The following is a 25,047-nucleotide window of genomic DNA, read 5'->3' on the forward strand; positions in this document are numbered from 1 at the left end:
TCAAAAAAGAAAAGAAAAGAAAAGAAAATACTGAGGGCTCTACTCATGATGGACACCAAGACTTTCCATAATATGGCCAAATCTAATTAGCCACACTTCGTCAAATTTCCCGAAATTTGGGACAGAAAATAAATCTCATACTCACTGTGAACTCTGACCAATTGACAATGACTTCATGGAGCTCTACATTTAAAAATAGACTAAAACCATGCCCAGGCTCTTTGGGAAAGAATGCCACAATCAGTGAGTTTTGCCTCCGAGGTTTCTATTCTCCCATCCGGCCTTGTAAGAATGAACCACATCACGCAATGTGTCCAGTCATTGCTCCCAAACATGGAATGTGTTTCTGGTTGTCCACACCTCTATTGACTTCATTGTCCTCCCCACCACACGTGCCCCCTCCCACACACGCGCACTACAGAAATGTCCTGGTCATTGTGCCTCTCATACTCAAATCCTTCTGACCCTTCGAGCCACAGCGTCAAAACCTCCTTCTCTAAAAAAAACCTGAATGCCGAGAGTCAATACTGCTTCTCATTTCACACTAGAATTTATTGTTGTGTTAAATGGCTACTTCCATTGTTGTAGATAGAATTTTTCTAAGGGAGATATTTAGGAATGCTTTCAATATCCATGTATTACTTGACTTCTTTCTCTCCGTCATTCTAAGATGTCAGAGAGAGGGGTTGGGTGGGAAGGGTGTGGACTCTGCCTGTAATATGAGCGGCTGTTGCACAGGGTGACACTGTGACTTTGAATTGCAAAAGTGGCGAAAGAGGCTGCACCAACAGGTCTCATGCTCTTTCAGGGTGCAGGTCTCAGATAACAAGCCGAAGGTAGTCAGTGGCTGGAATGCCATCGGCCACCTGCAAAGGGAGTCATTGCAGCTACTCTTTTCAGTGGAATCGTTTACTTCCCTCAGGGACTTTCTTAGCAAGTCTAAAAGATTTTCAAACAAATAAGTCTTTGAAAATGAGGTGGAAATGCACAGGAGTAATCATCTGGTCAGGCTCCTTGTTCATATTAAACTCTACACCCATTTCCCTAGTTCCTGACATGGGGGCACCCCATAAATGTTGGTTGATCATTGGAGGAAATGAATGAAGGAACTAAGCCATGTTGAGGAGTAAGAATGTGTGTGCTGGGGCCCCACCACAAATGGGTTAAACGAGAGCCTCTGAGGAGGGAACCTCAGGATGGCTTTGAAGGCTACTTGGGTGATTTTGGTGTCCAGCTGGGGTCATCTGGCCTGCTCGCCCCTTTACTTGCTGCCCTTGACAAGTGACACTCAGGATTGTCGTGGGAGCTGAGAAATAACACTTCTGTCTCTGAATATGCCAGTAAAGTTTCCTCTCAGGCATTAATTTCCTTGTCCACTCAAGAAACTTGGAGAAATAAAGGTAGATCTCAGATTAACCATGTTCTTGGGGATTTACTTAATGATATTCAGTAAAGGGGTTATAGTATCAAAGTCTGCAGCACGGAGATGAAGCACAGCCGGCTCTTCCAGGGTCTGTCCGCATCATGGGGCACCGGACTTTGGCTGTTATTCTGTCCCTGAGCCTGGCGAACCTCACATTTGCCCTGGGCTCCCTCTAGTGAGGTCCAGTCTTCACCTTAACTGCGGATGTTTGCATTGAGGGGAATCTGTGCCTCAGACAGACATGCCAGATGTTACAAGTCGCTGCCTCTAAAATGGAAGGTGTTTTGTATATTTATTTATTTTTTAATTTCGTCTGTTGATCACTTTCTTGTGCTGATGAATCAGCATGTGTGTTGAACCAGCCATTAATCTCCTGGGAGAGAGCTGTTGACATCCTGGAGGGTGGCACTCTTCCTGTTTACAGATGTTAAAGAGAAAGGCCCGTGAGTGTCTCCCTGGGTGGCCGAGCCTGGTTCGTGTGTGTGCTGTGCTGTGTGTTCCTTCTTCTACACAATCACTGAGCCCGGCCGGGCGCGGCGGCTCACGCCTGTAATCCCAGCACTTTGGGAGGCCGAGGCGGGCAGATCACCTGAGGTCAGGAGTTCGAGACCAGCCTGACCAACGTGGTGAAACCCCGTCTCTATTAAAATTAAAAAAAAAAAAAAATTAGCCGGGCATGGTGGTGGGTGCCTGTAATCCCAGCTACCTGGGAGGCAGAGACAGGAGAATCACTTGAACCCTTGAACCTGCGAGGCAGAGGTTGCAGTGAGCCGAGATCGTGCCATTGCACTCTAGCCTGGGCAACAAGAGCGAAACTCTGTCTAAAAAAAAAAAAAAAATCACTGAGCCCCTCGCAAGTGCCAGGCCCGATGTGAAGCACTGGGGATGGATAGGCAAAGGCCCCACCTGTCCCTTGCTGTCGAGTTTATTTTGTTTTGTTTCTACGTCACCTCCTCTCTCCCCTGTGCTCCTGCAGAGGGTTGGACACAAATCCCCCACCGTGTCTGCGCTGGGGACATTGGCCTAAATCAAACATCTAGGGCAGCCTTAGCCAGGAAAGGGCATCACTCAAGGAGAGGGAGCAGGTCAGTCTGTCTGGATTGTGGTGGGAAGAGCACACACCAACACCGACTGTACGTATGTGATTTCAAGTTTATTGTGGTACAATTTACTTCTAATAAAAATCACGCTTTTGGCCGGGCGTGGTGGCTCACATCTGTAATCCAGCACTTTCGGAGGCCGAGGTGGGTGGATCGCAAGGTCAAGAGATCAAGACCATCCTGGCCAACATGGTGAAACCCCGTCTCTACTAAAAATACAAAAATTAGCTGGGCATGGTGGGGTGCACCTATAGTCCCAGCCACTAGGGAGGCTGAGGCAGGAGAATCATTTGAACCCAGGAGGCAGAGGTTGCAGTGAGCCAAGATCATGCCACTGCACTCCAGCCTGGCAACAGAGCGCGACTCCATCTCAAAAAAAGAAAAATTACACTTTTTAAAGGCATCACTTAGTAAGGTTTGACACATAGGTGCAATGACATAAGCGCCCCACAAGCAAGACTCAGGGCAGTCCCACCTGCCCAGAGCATCCCCCGTACCCCTCCACCCAGGCGAGCGCTGACATGCCATCCGTCCCACACTTTTGCCTTTTGCCTTTTCTGGAATGTCATGTTGAGGGGGTTGTACAGTGTGTTACTTTCTGCAGCTGGCTTCCTTAGCATAATTGCTTTGGAGATTGACCCGTGTTGTGGCAGGTGTCTGCATTCATTTGGTTTTCATTGCTGAGGAGTGGTCTGTTGCTTGGATATCATAATTTGTTTCTTCATTCAACATTTCATTGATATTTGAGTGGTTCCAGTTTGGGGCTAGTATGAATAAAAGTGCTGTGCACATTTGCACACAGATTTTCATCCGACGTGTTTTCCTTTCTCTTGGGTGAATACCTAGAAGTAGAATTCCCAGATCATAAGTAAATGCACCTTTAACTAGATTCTAAACTGCCCAACTGTCTTCCAAAGTGGCTGCACCATTAAGAACTCTGCCTTTTTCTTAACTCACTACCCCAGGACTGAATTTTTTGACCCCCTACCCTCCACCCGGTCACTGTGCATGGCAGGTGGAATCCACCATGCCCTGGGGGTGGCTCCACCTGCAGCTGTGGGGAGAAGCATCTGTGCTCACTGCACACAGATCTGCACCCTCAATGCCAGACTGCACCTGCCTTTCTCTACCTGGCACCTGGGGCCTCGTGGGGGACGGTGTCTGGCCTGCAGGAGCAGCAGCCTGACTGTGCCATCTCTCATCCCTCCAAATGATCTCTCTGTGGCACTTTCTAAATGGCACATCAGCAGTGAAGACAAATAGGAAATAAGAGGCAGGAGGAAAGACAGACACTCCCCGTGGAGTGGATTCCACGTGGCCCTGGGCACTCACCTCGGAAGTGGTTGAGAAAGCCCAGCTCCTGCTTGCTCCGTGAAGTCCTCACTCCTTGGCCAGATTTTGGAGAAAGGAAGTTTTTTTCTATAACTGCCCCTCTTGGTAGTCCTCCTAAGGAAGAACAAAAGAAATAAAACAGATTCAAAACTGTGGGCCTGTGCAGTGATTCATGCCTATAATCCCAGCATTTGGGGAGGTCAAGGTGGGAGGATCTCTTGAGCCCAGGAGTTTAAGACCAGCCTGGGCAACATAGCAAGACCCCCATCTCTACAAAAATACAATTAAAAAATTAGTCACATATGGTGGCACGTGCCTATGATCCCAGCAACTTGGGATGCTGAAGTGGGAGAATCGCGTGAGCCCAGGAGGTCAAAGTTGCAGTGAGCTCTGATTGCACCATTGCACTCCAGCCTGGGAAACAAAGCAAGCGAGAAGAGAGGAGAAGAGAGGAGGGGAGAGGGAGAGGGAGACAGAGAGGGACAGGGACAGGGACAGGGACAGGGAGAGGGAGGGGGAGGAGACGAGACCACAAAAAACTATGCATATCCCAGTAGCTTGGGTCTGGGCTGGGTCTGTCTGTTGCTTAAAGGCTTAAAAAAAGAGCACAGAGCCATCTGCACTTGGGCATCCTGGTGATGTGGCCTGACTTCTGACATTGGAGTCCTACAAAAGAAGATAAGCCGTGGTGTTTCCTTACTGAGAAGGCCTTAATTCTAAAGTGAGGGCTGGCAAACCCAACAGCACAGCACTCAGAGGAGAAGACACAGTTGTTTATTGAGTCGAGCTGTCTGGCTTCCCAGGACCCTCTGCTCAGTCACAGCACAGCTTTACCAGGATATCAGATGCCCAAGGGCAGCGCTGACATGCAGCCTGCCACTGTGGCCACAGCACTCGGGTTAAAAAGAAACCACATAAAATTCGTGTTTCTGCTTGTCCAGACTAGAAATTAATTCAACCCTGGCCTGTAGCAGCTGTCTTCTCTACATCCAACTGGATGGATGAAGGCAGTCCTACCTGGTAGAGGGAGGTTGGAGGGCTGAGAACTGTCTACAATTAACCTTTTCATTAGCACAGAAAATTTAGACACCCAAGGTCCCAATTTCTAATGTAAAGGTCAATTTCTTACATCTCTGTGTACATCCTAACTGATTCACCGCACCATTGCCTGAAGGTACATTTCTATTGGTTTTTTGAAATGCTAAGAGGAGCTCTCAGGCAGTGTTAATGTATGCACTTACGACTTCATAGGTACTAGTACTGCACTAGGTTCCAGTATAGTACTAGGTACTAGTACTGCACTAGATACTAACACTGCACTAGGTACTAGCACTGCACTAGGTACTGTGGATTTGAGGGGTCAGAGGGGAAGGAAACCATTCTGATTGTCAAGGAATTTCCTATGTAGTTACAGAAACCACATTCATTAGAGAATGAATAAATTACCTTTGTGCTCCTATTAGACTATATAAGAACTGTACAGTGTGATGTCCTGGGGTTACATAAGTATAGTTTTAAATCAACTATATCTGCAGCCTGTGAAAAACCTATTCCCCTTTTTCCTAGTTGCAGTTCACTCCCCAGTTCGTCTGCACCCTACCTCGATGAGACCTCCCCTTCCACGGGCTCAACTAAACCCCAAGCAGTTGGCTGTTAATGATATAAGCACCATGCCGGAGCTAGGGCCAAATGAGTCAGAAGAACCCTTTGCAGTGCCGCAGGGCACTAACTGTGTCAGGTATTTTGCCCAAATTAGCATGGCTGCGGATCGGCTGCTGGTTCTAAAATAGTCTAGGAGGACTGAGCCCTGTCTCCAAATTGCATCGGCAACATTACTCATTCTCAGCACGACTCTGGTTTCCGCCGTCTCAATTTACAGATGGGCAGCCTAAAGGGAAAGGATGAGATGGCTAAACTGAAAGTCACGAAGGAAATCCTGGGCCAACATCACCCCCCGGGGCTTCCTCCAGCTGCAGTCTGCGCCCCCACAGCCCCAAGGATGCTGGGCGGTTTTCTCCAAGAATTGGAAACCTTTTCCCAGAGGAAAAGCCCCACTCTGAATAACAAGATGATTTAGGGCCTTTTTCTAAACATAAGCCCCCAAATTAGATAAGATCAACATGAAAGGTCTCAGGTATGCCTTAGGAATTGAAAGGAAGGACAGAAAAGGTTGAACTCTGTAGTGCGTGGAAGAGGAGACGGCATGATCAGGATACTGTCCTGAGAATTAGTAGTAGAATATTACCATGAAACAGGGGGCTCCTCCGCAGGCTCCCAACACATCAGCTGGTAATTATGCCCGGCACCAGGATGCTGGCGCGAGGCAGAGCCACTGGAACGCGTCCTCGCCTGCGCCCTGCTCTGCTCATTAGCCAGAGCATCAAAATCACTGTCGCTCCGAAGGCGTTTTTTTTTTTTCCTATACTGTTCATTCTTATTGTGCTTTCTAATTTATTACTTTTTCTTCCCCTACCTGAGCTGTTGGAGATTTAGTGTTGACTGGCTTCTCTGTATTTTTCTTTATTCTAATTCATTATCACTAAGTCTGTGTTTGTGTGTGTGTGTGTGTGTGTGTGATCAATACACACACTTAGATTGGTTTAAAATAATCCCATGGAGAGCCTCATTAGTGTCCTTGGATAATAGACGCAGCTCTCTGGGAGAAGGGAGCATTTATCAGGGACCACGGTGACAGAGCCCACGAGCGCACCTCCCTGTGTGTGTGTTGAACATGCTAGAACATGCACGTGTGTGTTGTCAGGTCCTCAGGCTGCATGAAGCTGCTGCGTGTGCACCATGTCCCTGCTGCATCCCCGCTGTTCATGCTGAGCACTGTGAGAGCCTGCGGCGTCAGAGTGCAGCTCATTGAGACTCAGACGCCACTAGATTCTCAGTCTTCTGCATGTTTTTCACACCACTTATATTTACTGAAACTACATCTTGAGCTGAGTGTTTGAGCAATTTGTTCTCGAGGCCAATATGGGCAAACTCCCTGAGTTGGAGCTGATACCAGCGAACTGGTTCAGAAAGTAAAAAAAAGTGGGAAAGAGGCTGAGAGGAAAGAACGCTCTGAGTGGGAAGAGAGGAGGCAGCACCTGTCTGAACTGGCTCCGTTCACGTCCATTCATTCTTAAAGAACTTCTCTTTGTCCTTCATAAACTCCAGTGTTCCCCTATCCCCCAGGCTGGGGTCTCATTGCTCTTGCCATAGGCCAAAAAGAAATAACAGATTTCCTCTTGGCAATATTTTTTGTTCTGTAATGGGATTTTACTGAAAGGCAGGAGGAAAAAGCCCTTGAGGTGACCAAAAACTTGTTTTTAATGCATATGATTTAAGGTGAAAGCTTTAATAAGGTAAACAGAGCTGGGCATGGTGGCACATGCCTAAAGCCCCAGCAGCTTGGGAGGCCAAGGTAGGAGGATGGCTTGAGACCAGGAGGTTGAGGCTGCAGAGAGCTATGGTTGTGCCAATCTACTCCAGCGACAGCGTGAGACCTTGTCTCTAAAAATAGATAGACTGATTGATAGATTGATTGATAAATGATAGATAGATGATAGATAAATGATAGACAGATGATGGATAGATGATTGATAGGTAGATGGATAGATGACAGATAGACATACAGCTAGATCAATCCATGGATGATAGATAGATAATAGATAAATAGGTAGATAGATAAATGATAGATATAGATAGATAATAGATCAATCCATTAATGGATAGGTGATAGATAATAGACTGATTGATTCATAGATGACAGACTGATTGATTGGTTGAGAGATGATCGATAGATAGAAAACAAACCTGTTTTTTAGTTTATTCACAGAGTGGCACAAGCATCATCTTATTCCATTTTAGAACATTTCACCCCCACCCCCAAATTATGCTTTAGCATTTAATGAACCCCCCAAACTCATCTCTGCTTCTCCATCATGTCTTCATTTCACAGAGTTTGTTGAGCACTGGTCTTGATATTAGGTTTACAGTGACAGAGAAGACACAAGCTCCCTTTAATTACAAAGATTCCATTTCCGTGTGACCGTGTTTACTACGGTCAGCCCTCCATATCCATGGGTTCTGTATCTGGGGATTCAAGCAAACTCCCTCAGGTCAAATACTTGAAAAAAAAATGGATGGTTGCATCTGTATTGAATTTGTACAGACTTTCTTCCTTGTCATTATTCCCTAAATGATACAGTATCACAGCTATTTACATTAGCAATTACCCTGAATTAGGGATTATAAGTAGTCTAGAGGTGGCTTAAAGGATACAGGACGATGTGCTTACATTATATGCAAATACCACACATTTTATATCAAGGACTTGAGCATCTGTGGATTTTGGTATCTGCAGGGGTGTCCTGGAACCAATCTTCCATGGATACCAAGGGATGACTGTGCTCATATTTGTGATCATATATGTTAAAAGCGTCCCTCTGAATTAGAGAGGGAATCGGTCACATCTGTCACTAATATTTTCGAACAGGCCACCCCGATCAGTATTTAGTGAGTGGAGCATCTCTGCCTGAAAACATCTATATCCAAATCTTTCTTCTTTTTTTTTTTCTTTTTTTTTGATACAGCATCTTGCTCTATCCCCCAGGCTGCAGTGCAGTGGCGTGATCTCCGCTCACTGCAACCTCTGCCTCGCAGGTTCAAGCGATTCTCCTGCCTCAGCCTCCTGAGTAGCTGGGATTACAGGCGCGTGCCACCACACCCAGCTAATTTTTTTTATTTTTAGTAGAGATGGGGTTCCACCATGTTGGTCAGGCTGGTCTCAACTCCTGACCTTCTGATCCTTCTGCCTTGGCGTCCCAAAGTGCTGGGATTACAGGCGTGAGCCGCTGTGCCCGGCCCAAGTGTTTCATAAGGAAAGGAACTTCTGATCCACCATAGAGTGTGTGGAGAAATTTTAAAATTACCAATGTGATATGTGCTCAAATACTGGCCCCTGAGGAAGCATTTATGTCCACGAGGATTCCTGCCCTCAAAAATTTAACTGTGTCATTTAGATATACACAAAAAATGGTAATATAAATATTTAAGTGCTGCATGAGTTTAAGGTCTTACTGACCCTAGCCACTCAGTGATTGGAGATTAGACTAGACCCACTTATTAATCCACCCATCCATTAATTAATTATTCAATTAATATTTATTGAGCATCTACCATGTGTCAGGTTCGCTTTTAGAACTGGGAGTGTGTCATACATTTTTATGTCACCCACCATGCTAAGTACATAGGAAGACTCAGAAAACACATATGATTAGACACTGAGAATGCTATTTTTTGGTGCCTTTGGTCATAAAACATTAGGATCCAGAAAAGCAGTTGTTAGCTTTGCCCCCTCACTCCCAAATGCTGTTGTTGCTGTAAAGCTTTTCAGTCCCTCAAAATCCCTTAGGTAGATAAATGAGTAAACTTTGCTGCACTAATTTATTCTTCAAATTTCAACATGATTTATGCCCTGTTCTGTTTATTGCTCAAATAAGCAAAATCAGAATGGATTGTGTGATTATTTTGAAATATAGTTAAGTCCAGATCACTTTATTCTTCCTTCATCATTTTTTTAACTAATCCATCTCTACCCAGGAGATGATTCATCACATAGCCTGCCAGGGCTTCTTTAAAATAAATGAATAAAAAAGAAGAAAGAAAGAAAAATGAAGGAGGGCCACTACGTAGCCTCAAAATAAATCACCGTACACCTTCCTGCATTCTCTTTCTCTCTGCCTGTCTTCCTCTCTCTCACACACACACCTCTAAGAATGTCAGCAGAATCCGGGACATGCTGGAAAATTATTTGATGCGAGGAATTTGGGCTTAAGCCGAGTGTGCTGCCGTGGCCTAAATGTGCGAGGTGGGGCCAGGGACTTCTCCCGCAGGAAGCCGGCTCAGGCCAGAAGCCCAGGGGTTGGGCAGGGCAGGGGTCATCTCCCCCAGAGTTTGCCTCTGCCTTGCTCTCTGAGGGTCTCCACTTTGTCCCTTCAGGCTGTTGGACATACTTCCCCCTTTGACTAAATCTTCACGCAGACGCTGGTCAGCTACCTGGCCCTGAGCCAGTCGCTTTGGGCCTTGGTGGAACTGGGAAATGAAGGGACATTCGCTTCCTAGGGCTGTGGTGAGAAATCCCCACAAACTGCATGGCTTAAAACAACAGAAGTTGCCCCTCCCAGTTCTGGAGGCCAGAGATGTGGACACAGTTGAAATGACAGTGACAGAGACGGGTGTGGAGGAGAGGAGCCGGGCTGCGGTCACGCCCAGGACACTGGATTTTAAAGGGTGGGCAGAGAAGATCCTACAGAGACGAGGACCAGAGAGGGAGGTGAGGGGAGAGCTGGGAGAAGGGGCGGTCCTGAACATCAAGACAGAGAAGCAATAGCAACAGCGTGCGCAGGGAGAGACCACCCAGGCCTAGGACGGGGAGGCCAGGGCTTTGCACCTCGATGGACACAGAAGATCTTCAGAGAAGCAATTTCAGCTTTAAAAATGAATGGAAGCCATATTGCAGTGGGTTAGGGAAAGGCGAGAAGGTCAGAAAGTGGCCCTCAGATTTGGACCAGTCACTGGATTGGACCAAGACCGGTAGGGGTTGGACTGATGATGGGTTAGAGGCTGCGTGGGAGGAGGTGCTCATGGGTGGGTGGAGAGGCTGCGTGGGAGGAGGTCCTGGCTGTCTGCATTTCCTTTGGGAGAACAGCCTTAGGGAAAGGAAGGAGACTGGTGGAGCGAACTCCGAGAGGCTGAGACAGCATAAAAGTCTGTCCTCCATAGAAAACTTGGAGCCAAAAGCGCACATTCCTCAGTGAAAGACACCAACCTGAAAGGCTACACTTTGTATGATTCCAACTATGTGACATTCAGGAAAAGGCAGACTTATGGGGGCCTTAGGCAGATCTGTGCTTGCCAGGGTTTGGTGGGGTGGGAAGGATGAATAGGGAAGGATGAATAGGCCGAGCACACAGAGGTTTAGAGACCCAAAGGCATCTCTATGGTCCTGCAATGGCAGGTGCAAGACAGATGGATTTGTCACAACTCACAGAACACACAGGCCAAGGGTGAACCCTAATGTCAGCTGTGGGACTTAGTTAATAATGTTTCAATATTGGTTTATCAATTGTACCACATGCACCACACTAAAGCAAGATGTTTGTAATTTGGAAAACTGAGAGCAGGGGAAGAAGAAGGATATGGGAACTCTCTGTAGTTCTGTTCAGTTTTTCTCTAAACGTGAAACTGCTCTAAAAATATAAAGCTTATTAATTTAAAATAGTGATAAATAATAAAAGTTTACCAGAAAGGTAAATGGAAAGTATTTGATAGTTCTAGGCTGGAACAAAAAAGGAGGTACAGGAGGAAGCGCTGGCCGAGATGGAAAGGGGATGCCTGGTCATTGGAGACTGAGAGGAGGGAGGAGCACCAGGTACTTCAGTGTGTCCGGGAGGAAGCCTTCTGCAGGGAAGCAGGGACCCTGGGCCACGCTGGAGACTCCCAGAGGCAAAGGCTGAGAGTGAGGCTGATGGAGAGGGAAGCCCTGTAGGCAAAAGGCAGAGGGAGCGGGTGTGGGAGGGAGAGCCTTCAGTGCTCCTCTGTCTGCCCCACACCTCCTTGTCCCTTTAGAGGAAGGGGGCAGTAGGTCCAAAAGAGATGTGAGGAGAGCAGGAAAGATTGGAATTGGATTTGAAGACAGACGTGTCTCACACCTCTGGGTGGTTGTGATGATAGGAATGGTTAGTGGTCAGCTGAGGTTGGAGACATTGCATTTGTCATTCTCAAAGCTCATTCTCAAAGGTCAAGGTGTTGATGTGGAGGAGGTAGATTCAGCATAAAACCAAATTGGGCATTAGCTAGTCTGGGCAGAGAAGGAGTTGTGTGAGGAAAGCCATTCGGTAGGGGATTGGAGCAGAGGATGAAGGACCACCAAGTGGCTCATCCAAAAGGGAATTCCCACAGTAGAGAAGAAGTTGGAAAAATCACTCTCAAATCCTCTTTTAACTTGAAAGGAAAAGAATCTGATACCCTGCAAGAAATCAAATCCCAGTGCAAAAATATAGGTTCCTTTCATAGGAACAGATGTAGAGAATATGATTGAGGATTGAGACCCTAAACCCAGTTTCCCACCTGACATAGGGATTGAGCCCATTTGTTTTTGCTACAGAGTTCCATAGAGTAAACTTGTCCCAATATCTGACATATTACTGGGCCTTTAAAAGAAATTACATATAGATAGTTGTTGTAATAACATTTTATCAATGTTGTTGTAATAACATTTTATCAATATTCAACCATTGATCCTTTCTAATTAAGTGAAGGGTTAAGGGAACACACATATACATCTACACATATATATGTTGTGTGTATTATATTGCATGGTCAAATTATTTACCAGTTTATCAATGAATAAACCAGCATTTATAGAATATCTGCTAGGAAGCTCTGTGCTACCTATTTTCACATACAATAGATTATTGAGTCCAACCCTACGAGGCAAACATGATTATTCTTGTTTTATACACAGGAAACAAACTTGGATCCAGCTACTCTATTATCCCAAGCCCTTTGCTTCTAGTGGCAGAATTCAGAATTAAATTTACAGCTTCTTGGAATTCTCTCCACCACTTCACAGCTTCCTCCCCATGAGGGGCATCCTGGTGTTTTTGAAGACAGATTGCCACGGCTCACTGTGACATCTTGGAGTCATTTGTTTAACTTATAGAGACTGAGAAAGATTGAGAGGTTGAGGGAGTCACTAGCTAGCAAAAAGAAAATAATTACCTCTTTGGACTATCCTGGAGTTTATAAATTAATAGCCATTGTTTCTCTTGATTTTCATGACCATTCTGTAAGAGGAGGGTAGCTATTGTCCCCATAGGAGAAAATAAGACGCAGAGAGTTGCTGAAGGCCATGTGATCCGTACGTCATAAGGTTGGGACTAGGAAGCAAACCTTTTGATTCCTAGTGTGGATCTATGGAAACTCCTGTAACGTGTTGGTGGTGAGGGAAGGGAAATGCATCTTAGCTTATGGAAGAAGTAAAGGACTCATTGAGCACAGGTGAGCCAGGTAATAAAAGCGGAATTAGTGACTCACCGTGGCGTATTGGCCCTAGTGTTCATGTAGTCATGGTGACTCACCATGGCGTATTGGCCCTAGTGTTCATGTAGTCATGGTGACTCACCGTGGTGTATCGGCCCTAGTGTTCATGCAGTCTTTCAAGGAACTCCATATTATTTCCAATTAGCATTTATGGGAATTTACATTTGTCATATCAAAGAAAAGTTAATCCCCTGCTGTTTCTGAATATCTTAGACACCTACTGGAAATCACAATCTAACAAACTGAATTTCAATATTAAGTAAGGCAATGGAGAGTTTAAGTCTTTCTGATCTCCCACTCTGTCCTCTGTGCTTAGAAATTTCCAAATAAACACAAGTCAAGTGAGTTTGTTAGGCTTGTCTCTAAAGTTGCAAAAGGATCTTTGCTGAGAGTCACCTCTCGAACCTCCCTTTATTTACTAATTTATTTGTTTGTTCATAGGCATATATTGAGGGCCTGTGCTATGCTACATATGGGTATTTTATTCTGTGGGTTAATCCAGTACTATCATTAATTTTTGTTATTGTTGATCAAACTGTTCTAGTGTGAATCATTACAACTCCTTTAGGTTAGCTTGCGTGTTCTTTCAACAAACCCCCATTTTTTGAGTATTCCATTACTTTCTGGTTCCATAAAATATTCCTGACTCATTCTGTATTTTCCCTGCCCCAGCCCAGATACAATTGCTCCTCCTAGAAGCCCTATTTTCTTTTACTGGGTGGTGGTATTTAGACACCAAGACCTAGATGCTAACTGTGCTCATTGCTACTGGGGTGTCATTGTTTCTAGGCCTTCTCAGTGGACAGAGCCAGGACATATATGTATGTACACTAACCCATGGACACACACATATCTATATTTTGGATCTATCTGTGTATATAGAGACTAAAAACCATGAGTTTATCCAGATACCTGATTTCAAACTTCACAGTTTATTTTAGTGTTCCCCTTTTCCTTATAACATTTTTTCCAACAGTGAAAAACCTGGCTTTCATTATCTCCAATATATTTACATATTTATCCAATTCTAGCATGCACACAGTCTCAGAATTGATCATCCAAACCCCTGGGAGAAACACATTTACTCAATGAACTGCAGCATTTATTTACGGGGTTTTTTAAATTTTCTTATTTTTAGCTTTAGCATATCTAGTCAAAATACTGTTTCCCAAAGTTACTTATGGTTAGTTATTTCCCTCTCCACCCCCTTCAGTGTAGTTTTGTGTTTCACTTATAGTGGGGTTTTGTTCTTTTGTTGGTGTTCTTATTCCATTCTGGGTTCCCCAGCATCCTGTTTCCTTTTTATTGTTTGTTTTATTTTGGAAGTATGTGAAACCCTAGTGTTGTCTGAGACTTGAGGTGGTACAAAAAGATATACTCAGAGAATCTGATTTCAAACTTCACAGTTAATTTTAGTGTTCTCCTTTTCCTTACAACATTTTTCTCCAATAGTGAAGAACCTGGCTCTCATTGTCTCCAATATGTTTACATATTTGTCCAATTCTAGCATGCACACAGTCTCAGAACTGACCATCCAAACCCCTGGGAGAAACACATTTACTCATGGAACTACAGAGAATCTTCCTTCTCTCAGCAGTCCTATCTTTCCACCCCTTTCCACCTGCACCCTATAGGTAATCAATCTGGTTCCTGGCTTCTGCTTCCTTTATTTCTTTTTTCACAAAAGACTCAATTTATATATATTCTCACATCCCTTTCTTCTGTGATATATAACTATATCATACTATATACATACTATATGTGTGTGTGTGTGTGTGTGTGTGTGTGTGTATATATATATACACATACGTACGTACATACTATAACACATACTCTTAGGCTTTGTTAACTCTGACATGGAAATCACTCCATATCTGTTTATAGAGTTCTTCATTCTCTTTTACACCTGCACCATACTTCATTGTATTGGGGAGGGTATAGTTTTGGGGGTTTTTATAAATTGACAAATGATAATCGTATATATTTACAGGGTAAAATATGATATTTTGTTACATGTATACATTATGAAATTATTAAATCAAGCTAATTAACATCTCTATCACCTCATATACTTATCTTTTTTCATTGTGGTACAACAGTTAACATTTGTCTCTTAGCAATTTTGAAACATGGGTTACATTCTTATTAACTATAATCACCATACTCTGCAACAGATCTCAAAAACTTATTCCTCCTGTCTAAGTGAAACTTTGTATCTTTTTATCAACATCCCCACAATCCTTCCCACTCCCAGCCTCTGGTAGCCTCCACTACTCCACTCACTGCTCAGTACTATTCAGCCTTAACATAGAAGGATGTACCATCATTTATTCAACCACATATTGTTTCCAATATTTGCAACTACAAATAAAACTGCAATAAATACAAACTTGTGCACATGTATTTGTGCATTGTTTGAGGTGAATTCTCTAGGAGTCTAGAAGTGGAAGTGTTGGGCTAAAAGTTAAGTGTGTACTTTATTAGGTATTGTCAAATGTCTCTCTGAAATGATTTGCACCAGTTGCTTCCCGACAAGCAAGTCTGAGAGTGCCTGTTTCCCTACAGCCTCCCCAGCATCATATGTCATACTTTTTTCTTCTTTTTCCAAGTCTCATAGTTGAGAAATGATATCTCAATTAGTTTTAATTCCTACTTCCTTAATTTCATATGTATTTGAGTACCTTTTCATATGTTTGAGGGCCATTTTTATGTCTTTTTGCGAATTGTCTGTTCGTGTCTTTTTCTCATATTTGTATCTTTTTTGTTTTTTTATAACCTCAATTTTTCAAAGTTTTTTGTATGTTAGGGATATTAGCCACGTGTCCATGGCATGTGTTGTAAATAATATTCTCCTGGTTTGTAAGATGTCTTTTGTTTATGATGCATCTGTCATGCAAAAGTTTTATGTTTTTATGTAATCTAACTTATTCATCTCAATTTCTGGCTCCTGAATTTTGAGTCATCAAAGCTTTTCTCTACACCAGGGTTCAAGAGGAATTAACCTATGCTTATGAGAATACTTTGAAACATCAGAACATACAAAAGTTAGCTGGGCACAGTGGCTCACGCCTGTAATTCCAGCACTTTGGGAGGCCGAGGCGGGTGGATTGCCTGAGGTCAGGAGTTCCAGCCTGGCTAACATGGTGAAACCCTGTCTCTACTAAAAATACAAAAATTAGCTGGGCGTCATGGCAGGTTCCTGTAATCCCAGCTACTCGGGAGGCTGAGGCAGGAGAATCACTTGAACCTGGGAGGCGGAGGTTGCAGTGAGCCGAGGTCCTGCCACTACACTCCAGCCTGAGCAACAGAGCAAGACTCCTCAAAACAAAACAAAACAAAACCACACAAATGTTAAAAACTCATCTATTAACAGAACCTGCAATATTAGGACTCGCTTGCATCTTCCAATTGCTGGGCAGCTGCCTTCCCAGCTGGTTTCTAAGCAGCAATGTCTTCTCTGAGTTGGCATCGTCGCTCTACCCTCAGGCTTCCTGGCTTCTCCAAACCCAGGCACTTCATCTAAAACTACCTGGGACATTCTGGACTCTCTAGCCTCCCCCATCTCTCTTTACTCTAAATGTAGTCCTTGTTTTTCCTGGTAGTTTTATTCAGCCGTTGCTTTTGTATCTTCTATTGATTCCAGTCCACCATGTCCTTAGCCCCTTCACCTTCCTTCCCTTCCTGCCTCATCTCCTTTGTTCATGCAACCCCTGAACATGGGCATGCAGCATCTTCCCTTTCCAAAGGCCATTCAACCATTTCTCTCTACAGATGAGTGGGTGCATTCCCAGCTGTGTGTGTGTGTGTGTGTGTATATATATGTGTATATATATATGTGTGTGTATATATGTATATATATGTGTGTATATATGTATATATGTATATATATGTGTATATATGTCTTAAAAAATGTGTGTGTATATATATGTGTATACACATATATATACACACACATATATATATATATACACATATATATACACACATATATATATATATACACATACATATTTTTTTTTTCAAGACAGAGTTTCGCTCTGTCACCCAGGCTACAGTGCAGTGGCATGATCTCCGCTCACTGCAAGCTCCGCCTCCCAGGTTCACGCCATTCTCCTGGCTCAGCCTCCCGAGTAGCTGGGACTACAGGCGCCTGCCACCGTGCCCAGCTAATTTTTTGTATTTTTAGCAGAGATGGGGTTTCACTGTGTTAGCCAGGATGGTCTCGATCTCCTGACCTTGTGATCGACCGCCTCAGCCTCCCAAAGTGCTGGGATTACAGGTGTGAGCCACCGCACCCAGCCCCACATAAGAAATTATAGCTAAGTGATAGGGTGCTTACCTGACAGAGCCCAGCAGACTCAGCAGAACACAGATATCATTCTTCACGTGGAGGGGTGTCATCCAAAAGAAACACGAAAATGAATCTTTTCTACATGTTGGAGACAGCAGTAGCTACAAAATATACTGAAATACTTAATACTTAGAAAAATGTTAGCTCTTTTCATTTTTCCCACCATGACCTTTACTCACTATAACCTTTAAGTACTTAGAGAGGTTTTTGTTGAGGTGGTATTGGTATTTAATCAGTGCATTGAGGATAAAAAATATAAGTGAGGTTTGAAAGGAAATATATCTTTCAATTTATCCCCTTCCTCCCTCTCTCTCTCGACTTGTATCTATCAACACAAACCAACACAAAACCTGATGCCACCAGGTTTGTAAGGTCATAACGACCTGCATTATACCTAGAAAAAATTATCTTCGAGGAGAACCAAAGATAGAGCTACAAATTGTGGAGGTAGATCACTGCATGGCTCTGCATTTTAATTTTTAACTTTGACTGTTCTGGAGATTTAAGAAGCTGATCCAAAGATTTCACTGCATGTTCTCTCTTAATGAGTATTTACTATTTGGGTTAAGCAATGATGGACCTATTTCAGCTTCGTATAAATTATATACATCTGAAGAAACCTAATAGAGACTAAATGAGACATATTACTTAGTAACACAAGAGACAAGCTCTGGAAGGAGAAAGGAGTTAAGTTATAGGTAGGGGATAAAATTGCAGCAGCTTAAATTCTTGGTTCCCAACATTTTGCTTTGTTTTTGTTTCTTTGTTTATTCAATTTTCAGGGATCCTCAAAGTCTGGACCCACCAGAAGTCAGCAATGCAAAACTTCAGTATGCAGGATGGGGTCCTAAAGGCCAACAGCTGGTAAGCCAATCAAGTTCGGTAACTATACTTGGGTTTTGAGGAAGTTTCTATTTTCTAAGCTGAATGGATCTCACTGTACTCAGCCAGTATATGGTAGTGGTGTGTGTGTGTGTGTGTGTGTGTGTGTGTGTGTGTGTGTAAATTAAAATCTGGACAAGTACACCAGGGTGTCTGAATATGTAAAAGGGTCATTTCTTTTTAGATAGCAAATTCTCCTAAAATTGGAACAGCATGTGCTTGGTTCCTACATCTGACATGGTTAAAGTGGTGCCTAACTGTAGCTGTGTCTATGGACTCCAGATGAATCATGAGCTCAAAGAGATCAACTTCATTAAAAGGACTGCAAATAAGAATGATCCAAATGGTTTTGTCATCAAAAGATGCTCTGGGAACTCAGACTTCTTTCTGTGGAGGGTTTTTTTTTTTTTTTTTTTCGAGGCAGAGTTTTGCTCTTGTTGCCCATGCTGGGGTGCAATGGCACGACCTCGGCTCACTGCAACCTCCGCCTCCTGTGTTCAAGAGATTCTCCTGCCTCAGCCTCCCGAGTAGCTGGGATCACAGGCATGCACCACCACACACAACTAATTTTTGTATTTTTAATAGAGACGGGGTTTCACTATGTTGGCCAGGCTGGTCTTGAACTCCTGACCTCAGGCAATCCACCCACCTCGGCCTCCCAAAGTGCTGGCATTACAGGCATGAGCTACTGCACCCAGCCTCTGTGGAGGGTTTTTTAAGCAAGTAGATTTGCTGGCCCTGATGGAGCCAGGCCAGTCCCGTCAACATGCAAAATCCCCCATGGCCATTGCAGCCCTCTTGGTTTCTATCAGCTATCTTCATGGATTCCTTCTCAAATTGGCAAAACTGCCGGGTTTCTGTGAATGGGAAGGATGGTGCAGAGAAAAAGGCCCTGAACACTATTTCTAAGATGAGGGCTACCACCCTGGTTCTCACTGTCGAGCTAGTCTTGGACGGTACCTCCAGCTGACGGGCTGCAGGCAGGCAGCAGCCCAGCCATGTAGTGAAGGATTTGGATAATACAATCCCTCAGGTTTGTTCCAGCTCTAGCCTTGCATTTGACTAAAACTTGGCTGTATTTGTCCGTTCTGTGTGACATTTTTAAGACATTGTATTGCCACGTGCAAAAAGTCCCTCGGGTTTGAAGGTCAGATGACATGGTTGCCATTTTAAAGTCACCATTTTCTCCTGCCTCTTTAAGCTGATTACCTAAGCCTGCATTTGTAAAGCTCCTTTTTCCTAAAATAGCACAAAAAATGATCGTATCTAAAAGTTCACATAGAATTGTATTGGATAGGCTGTCATCTATCTTACAAATGAAAATAGTCTTATTTCTCCCCATAGTACAATTGCATTTTCTTGGTTATGTATTAATTCCACTGCCTTGAATTGGTTTGAAAAAATAAGAGCATAGAGGCTGTGAAACTATTAACATTTGAGCTATTATTAACATGTCTCTAATGCTAAAACTGATTACAGAGGTTTTGAAAAGCATATGTAACTGATCAAAATCACAGGGTGACAGGAGGAAGTGAGGCAGCTGAGAGCTGACCTTGACCGAGGAACACCAACCCATCAGTTCAGTCACAAAAAGAGATAAAATTTGTCTTTTCTCAAAGGCATTAACTCTTAAAAAGGGAAAAAATGCAATTTAATAGGAGATTGTAGAAGACCTAAGTTTTCAGGACTGATACGCAACTGAATCTCTAATAGTTGACCTTAAAACCCTCTGAAAGTCTGTGATTGAAGAGATTTCCAATATCCATCAAATCATCTGTGAAAGTGGCCATTACACCTCCATAGAGAGCTCTCCCTGCCTGCTGCGGATCCATTACAAGCCAGTACCCACAGCTCTGCACCTGGCCTCATCACCCCACTGCAGGGAGAAGGATGGGAATGTGTAACCTTACTGAGTGATCATTGCCCAGCCTTTTTATAGTAGTCAGGAGAAGACCATCATAATGTGACCACAACGTCAAGGTCTCTTTCCACCATACCTGCGGCCTCGCTCCTTATCACCCAGTGGCTGTAACTCAGTGTGTGGACTCCTGCCTCATTGTCTGCACATGCAAATAAACTGGGTCCTGTAGTAGAGTTGGTACTTGTCGTCCTGCCTCTGGGAACAGCTTGTAACATAAAGGAAATTTAACCCACAACTGTAAAAGGAGTTGCTGTGCATGCATGTGTGTGTGTTTGTGTGCGTGTGCATGCACACACTCTAGAATTAAGTCTATAATTGTCCTCTTGAACAACTGACCTTCACTCATGTCATGCTCCCTTGGAGATGAGGAGGGGATAAGTGATTATAGAAGTTATCTTGTTTAACCTCTTACAGAATAAGTAGCAACAAAACAAAGTAAATGACAACTTCTCAGAGAAGGCTTCCTGACACCTCCCCCAACACACACACGTGCGCACACATACGCGCACACACACACACACACACACAATGGTAGGTAGCCATCCTGGGGCTTCAGGTCTCACCGTGCAATCTCCCAGTACACATGATCTCTTGTTGCCTATAGACATGTCTCTCTCCTTGGTTAGGTGGTGATATGGTGTGGCTCTGTGTCCCTACGCAAATCTCACCTTGAATTATTATAATCCCCATGTGTCAACAGTGGGACCAGATGGAGATAATTGAATCATGGGGGCAGTTTCTCCCATGCTGTTCTAGTGATAGTGAGTTCTCACGAGATCTGATGGTTTCCCCCTTTGCTCGACACTCACTGTGTCTCCTGCTGTCCTGTGAAGAGGTGCCTTCTGCCATGATTGTAAGTCTCCTGAGGCCTCCCCAGCAATGCAGAACCGTGAGTTAATCAAACCTCTTTCTTGTATAAATTACTCAGTCTCAAATATTTCTTCATAGCAGCATGAGAACGAACTAATACAGGTACCCTGAGTCCACACAGTGAGCCTATTTCATCTTCGTATTCTAACACACCCAGCACAGTGCCTGGTGCCCAGTACACGTTTGTTGAGGTAAAAGATGAAAGCACAAACAGATTGATTAATTCATTAGTTAATATATTTTTGTGGTTTCAAACCACTTCAGCATGAAGAACTGGATGGTGGCAAATAGCCAGCATCTACGAATACATTCTAGGACAGTACTAGAGGTGACAGAAATTTGACTTCCTTTCTGCTTCAAAGAAATGAATGTTCAGGTAAGTAATAACTGTTAATACTTGAGTTTAGTACCAAAGGTGCTATATGCTTGTGGAACTTTTGAGTTTTTAAATCCATTTGGCCTTTAATAGTGTTATGATACATGCATGTACTGAGCTTAAGAGGCAATATAGCTCATTGTTGAGTGAATGCCCTATGTGCTGGATCAGGGGCCGCCTTCTTCTGCAGAAGGTCAGATAGCACATGTTTCCGTCTTTGCAGACAGACGGTTTCTAACACGATGACTCATCTCCCTTACTGCAGCATGGAAGCAGCTGCAGACAGTATAGATAAGATGGGCATGGCTGTGTTCCAATAAAGCTATCCTTCCCAACACAGGTGGCTTGGCCTATGGGTTATAGTTTGCTGACCCCTGTTTTAGGGGATCATATGCTCTCTTGGTTGTTCTCATGGGGAAAGCCTGACCCCAGAGCCACCACCTCATGACAGGTACTCCCCACACCTGCTCCGTCTGCACAGAAAATTCACAACTCAAGAGCAGGCCTTGCAAGCCCTAACCTATTAAGTGATGCCAAGCAACAAGCCCCTCATTGCCATTTTATTTTAAAAAGTAAATATTGCTCCCTAAAGTCAACCTACTCTAATTATAGTGAGTCAGATTGAAGTGAGTAATTCTCCTTTGGGAGCAGAGAACACAGCTGCAGTTGAAGTTTGCAAAGAGCTTTGGGAACATGTAGCCTCCTGTGCTGAGAGATTTCAGTGCTGCCTTTGGGTCCGGAGCCCCCATATCACAGGAGATGACCCAGGGAACCAGGGGTGGGTGAGGGCATCTTTTCCCAGTGCCACGATGTGGTTGCCAATTAGCTCTTACCTTTTAGAGTAAGTGTTGTGAGACCCATAGAACATTTCTCCGGTAGTGATGACTGCCGGGGGAGTGGCCTGTGTGTTGTTAGTGGGGTGGGTGGGAGGAGGCCCCCAAGCTGCCGGAAGCCACTTCTGTGACGATGCTGGTCTGGGGCTGGAGTTTATGACGAATAACAAGATTGCTTCCAAATCTTTGCTGAGGACCCAGGATGTGATCTAGGAAATAGACTTGGCCAGATTAAATAGGATTAAATGAGAAATCCTAGGTAAAATGTTAACACAGTGTCTCTCCTTTGCTTCCTCTTCCTCCAAACTGGAGTGGCCAGTCGGGAAACATAAACGTTCGAAACATATGCTGTTTCAACGTATTTCTCTGTACACTTCTTTCCTCGTTGTGTCCTCTGCAGACGAATCTGCCTGAACTGAGATTTCCTCCATGTTTCTTTTTTTTTTTTTTTTTTTTTTTTTTAACTGGAATCTCCCTCTGTCACCCAGGCTGGAGTGCAGTGGCGCAATTTCTGCTCACTCCAACCTCCACCTCCTGGGTTCAAGCAATTTTCCTGCCCCAGCCTCCCAAGTAGCTGGGACTACAGGTGTGCACCACCATACCTGGATAATTTTTGTATTTTTATCAGAGATGGGGTTTCACCGTTTTGGCCAGGCTGGTCTTGAACTCCTGACCTCAAGTGATCCACCCACCTCGGCCTCCCAAAGTGCTGGGATTATAGGTGTGAGCCACTGTGCCCGGCCCTCCATGTTTCTTTTCTTTGATCTTTTCATGAAGTCCTGCCCCCCACCGTGTGTTTGTCTGTTTATGGGAGGTTTAGTTTCTGCTGACCTAGAATGTGATTACGTTGTCTGGTTTAGGAATGTCCACATATTTCCTGATATGGTAGTTCTACTAGAGACATTTCCTGGAAGCACACAGACTTTGAGGCAGCTGCGGTGGCCTTCCTTGTTCTTAGCACACGCACTTGGAGTTGAAGCTGCCTCAGGGTGCATTTGCAGGTTGATGTGCAAGGGGAGGGAGCTCATGTGAATTTGGTGCATCATCATGTTTTCCTTTGGAAACAAGTGCCATGGAAATTTTCCCAAGGAAGTCTGTGCAGCATTAGGCAACATTAAGAATTCAAAGCCAGAATCTTTGCTTGTACGCTTGGAAGATCAGAGACAAAGTGAATGTGTCTCTCTTTGGTTGGCTTGCTACCATGATAGTGATAAATGAAGAGCTTTGAACGGGAAATTTAATGAGTCCATTGGGAAGTCTTCAATGCAGAGACAGCGTCAAAATGTGACAGATGAAGAGCAGTGGAGTAGTTAGCCGGGAAACCTGCTGGAATTGGGGACAGAGCTGTCCCCAAGAGACAGCGTTCCCCAAAGGAGCAGGTGCAATTACGAACACCATGGAGGGAAACTAAGGAATTCTCACAGCCATGCTTCGCAGCTTAGAAGGAGAGGTCAACTTCCTCATCATCTCCAGACCATGAGAGGCTGAGAGGTGGTGAAAATCAGTGAGCAACTGCCCTGTGTCTCCCTGGAGACAGGAGAATAACATGTTTATCAAAATGGGAGATTTGAATCAGACTTTAAGAAGAATTGCCTTGATTATATGGCATTTTAGATCCTAGAATAGTTTTCCACAGAAGGTCACAGAATAGTTTATCAGAGAGCGTCAATAAATCCGCATTTAAATTGTGCTGTGTTTTACTGCATGTTCTCACTCATAGGTGGGAATTGAACAATGAGAACACATGGACACAGGGCAGGGAACATCCACACCGGGGCCTGTCCAGGGGAGGGATAGCACTAGGAGAAATACCTAATGTAAATGACAGGTTGATGGGTGCAGCAAGCCAACATGGCACATGTATACCTATGTAACAAACCACGTTGTGAACATGCACCTTAGAACTGAAAGTATAATAAAGAAAAAAAGAAAAAAATTGTGCTGTGTTTTAATGGTTAGGATGGCAGCTCCCTTGGCAAGGTCTTAGGAGCAGGTAGACTGGACTCCCAAAGATGCTGCCAGCCCTAGGGCTCTCTGGAATGGCACATGTGGCCAGCGATTGCCATGGTCACAGGCCAGCTCAGTGCACAGGACTCTGCAGGCCGGTCCTGCCGTGCATGTACATTTCCGTCATTCTCTTATGCACTCGTTTGTTTATGGATTCAGTCAACTCTTATTGAATACTTCCTGTGTTCTGGATATTGCTAGATCCCAGATGCAGAAGAAGGACATGGTGCCTTTCCTCACTGGCTTCCACTTCTGATGGCAAATCCACCTATTGGCACATTCACTTGCTTTCCCCAACCGCGAATGCTGCCCATTGCCCTGCTCTGGCACGGTCACTCTCATAACTGTCCCCATCTGTTCACACTGCCCAAGCTTTCCTGTCCTGTCCACAGCAGGGGCTGTCATACTATGTGTTTGATATTCTTCTCATTTTTCACCAAGATCCTTAGATCTTCAAGTCTTAACAAAATGATGCCCCTGAGAACAAAGCCATCCAGACAGGCCTCACCGCCTAAGTGGTCATTCCCTACTTGCTTGATACAGGGCCCGTCAGGCCAATCCAGCTCTGAGAAAAACTCCCCGGGGGCGGGGACATGGCCGTGGAGCGTGCCGTCTGGAGGTCCAGCCGCCCTTCCCCATGTGACCTCCTACATAGGTGTTCCCGGCCGCGGCCATGGGGTGTGCTGTCTGGAGGTCCAGCTGTCCTTACCTCCTGCACAGGTGTTCCGGGCCACGGCCATGAGGCATGCTGTCTGGAGGTCCAGCTGCCCTTCCCCATGTGACCTCCTACACGGGCATTCCCTGACTGACTCACACAGACACCGTATCCACACCCTGCACCAGCCCCACCTTAGTG

The 25,047-nt window shown here is 44.5% G+C and overlaps 1 protein-coding gene across 3 annotated transcripts in view; it reads left to right on the forward strand.

The window, feature by feature from the left end:
- The window catches only part of DPP6 (dipeptidyl peptidase like 6), a 1,054,804-nt gene that overhangs the window by 806,121 nt on the left and 223,636 nt on the right, over positions 1–25,047 (forward strand). For all 3 annotated transcript variants that reach the window (XM_032753183.2, XM_032762299.2, XM_032753182.2), the window contains exon 7: positions 18,085–18,166. In XM_032753183.2, the coding sequence (XP_032609074.1) occupies positions 18,085–18,166 (82 nt within the window). The remainder of the gene's footprint in view (positions 1–18,084; positions 18,167–25,047) is intronic.

Source organism: Hylobates moloch, unplaced genomic scaffold (genome assembly GCF_009828535.3).
Source record: "Hylobates moloch isolate HMO894 unplaced genomic scaffold, HMol_V3 SCAFFOLD_1, whole genome shotgun sequence".
NCBI lineage: Eukaryota > Metazoa > Chordata > Mammalia > Primates > Hylobatidae > Hylobates > Hylobates moloch.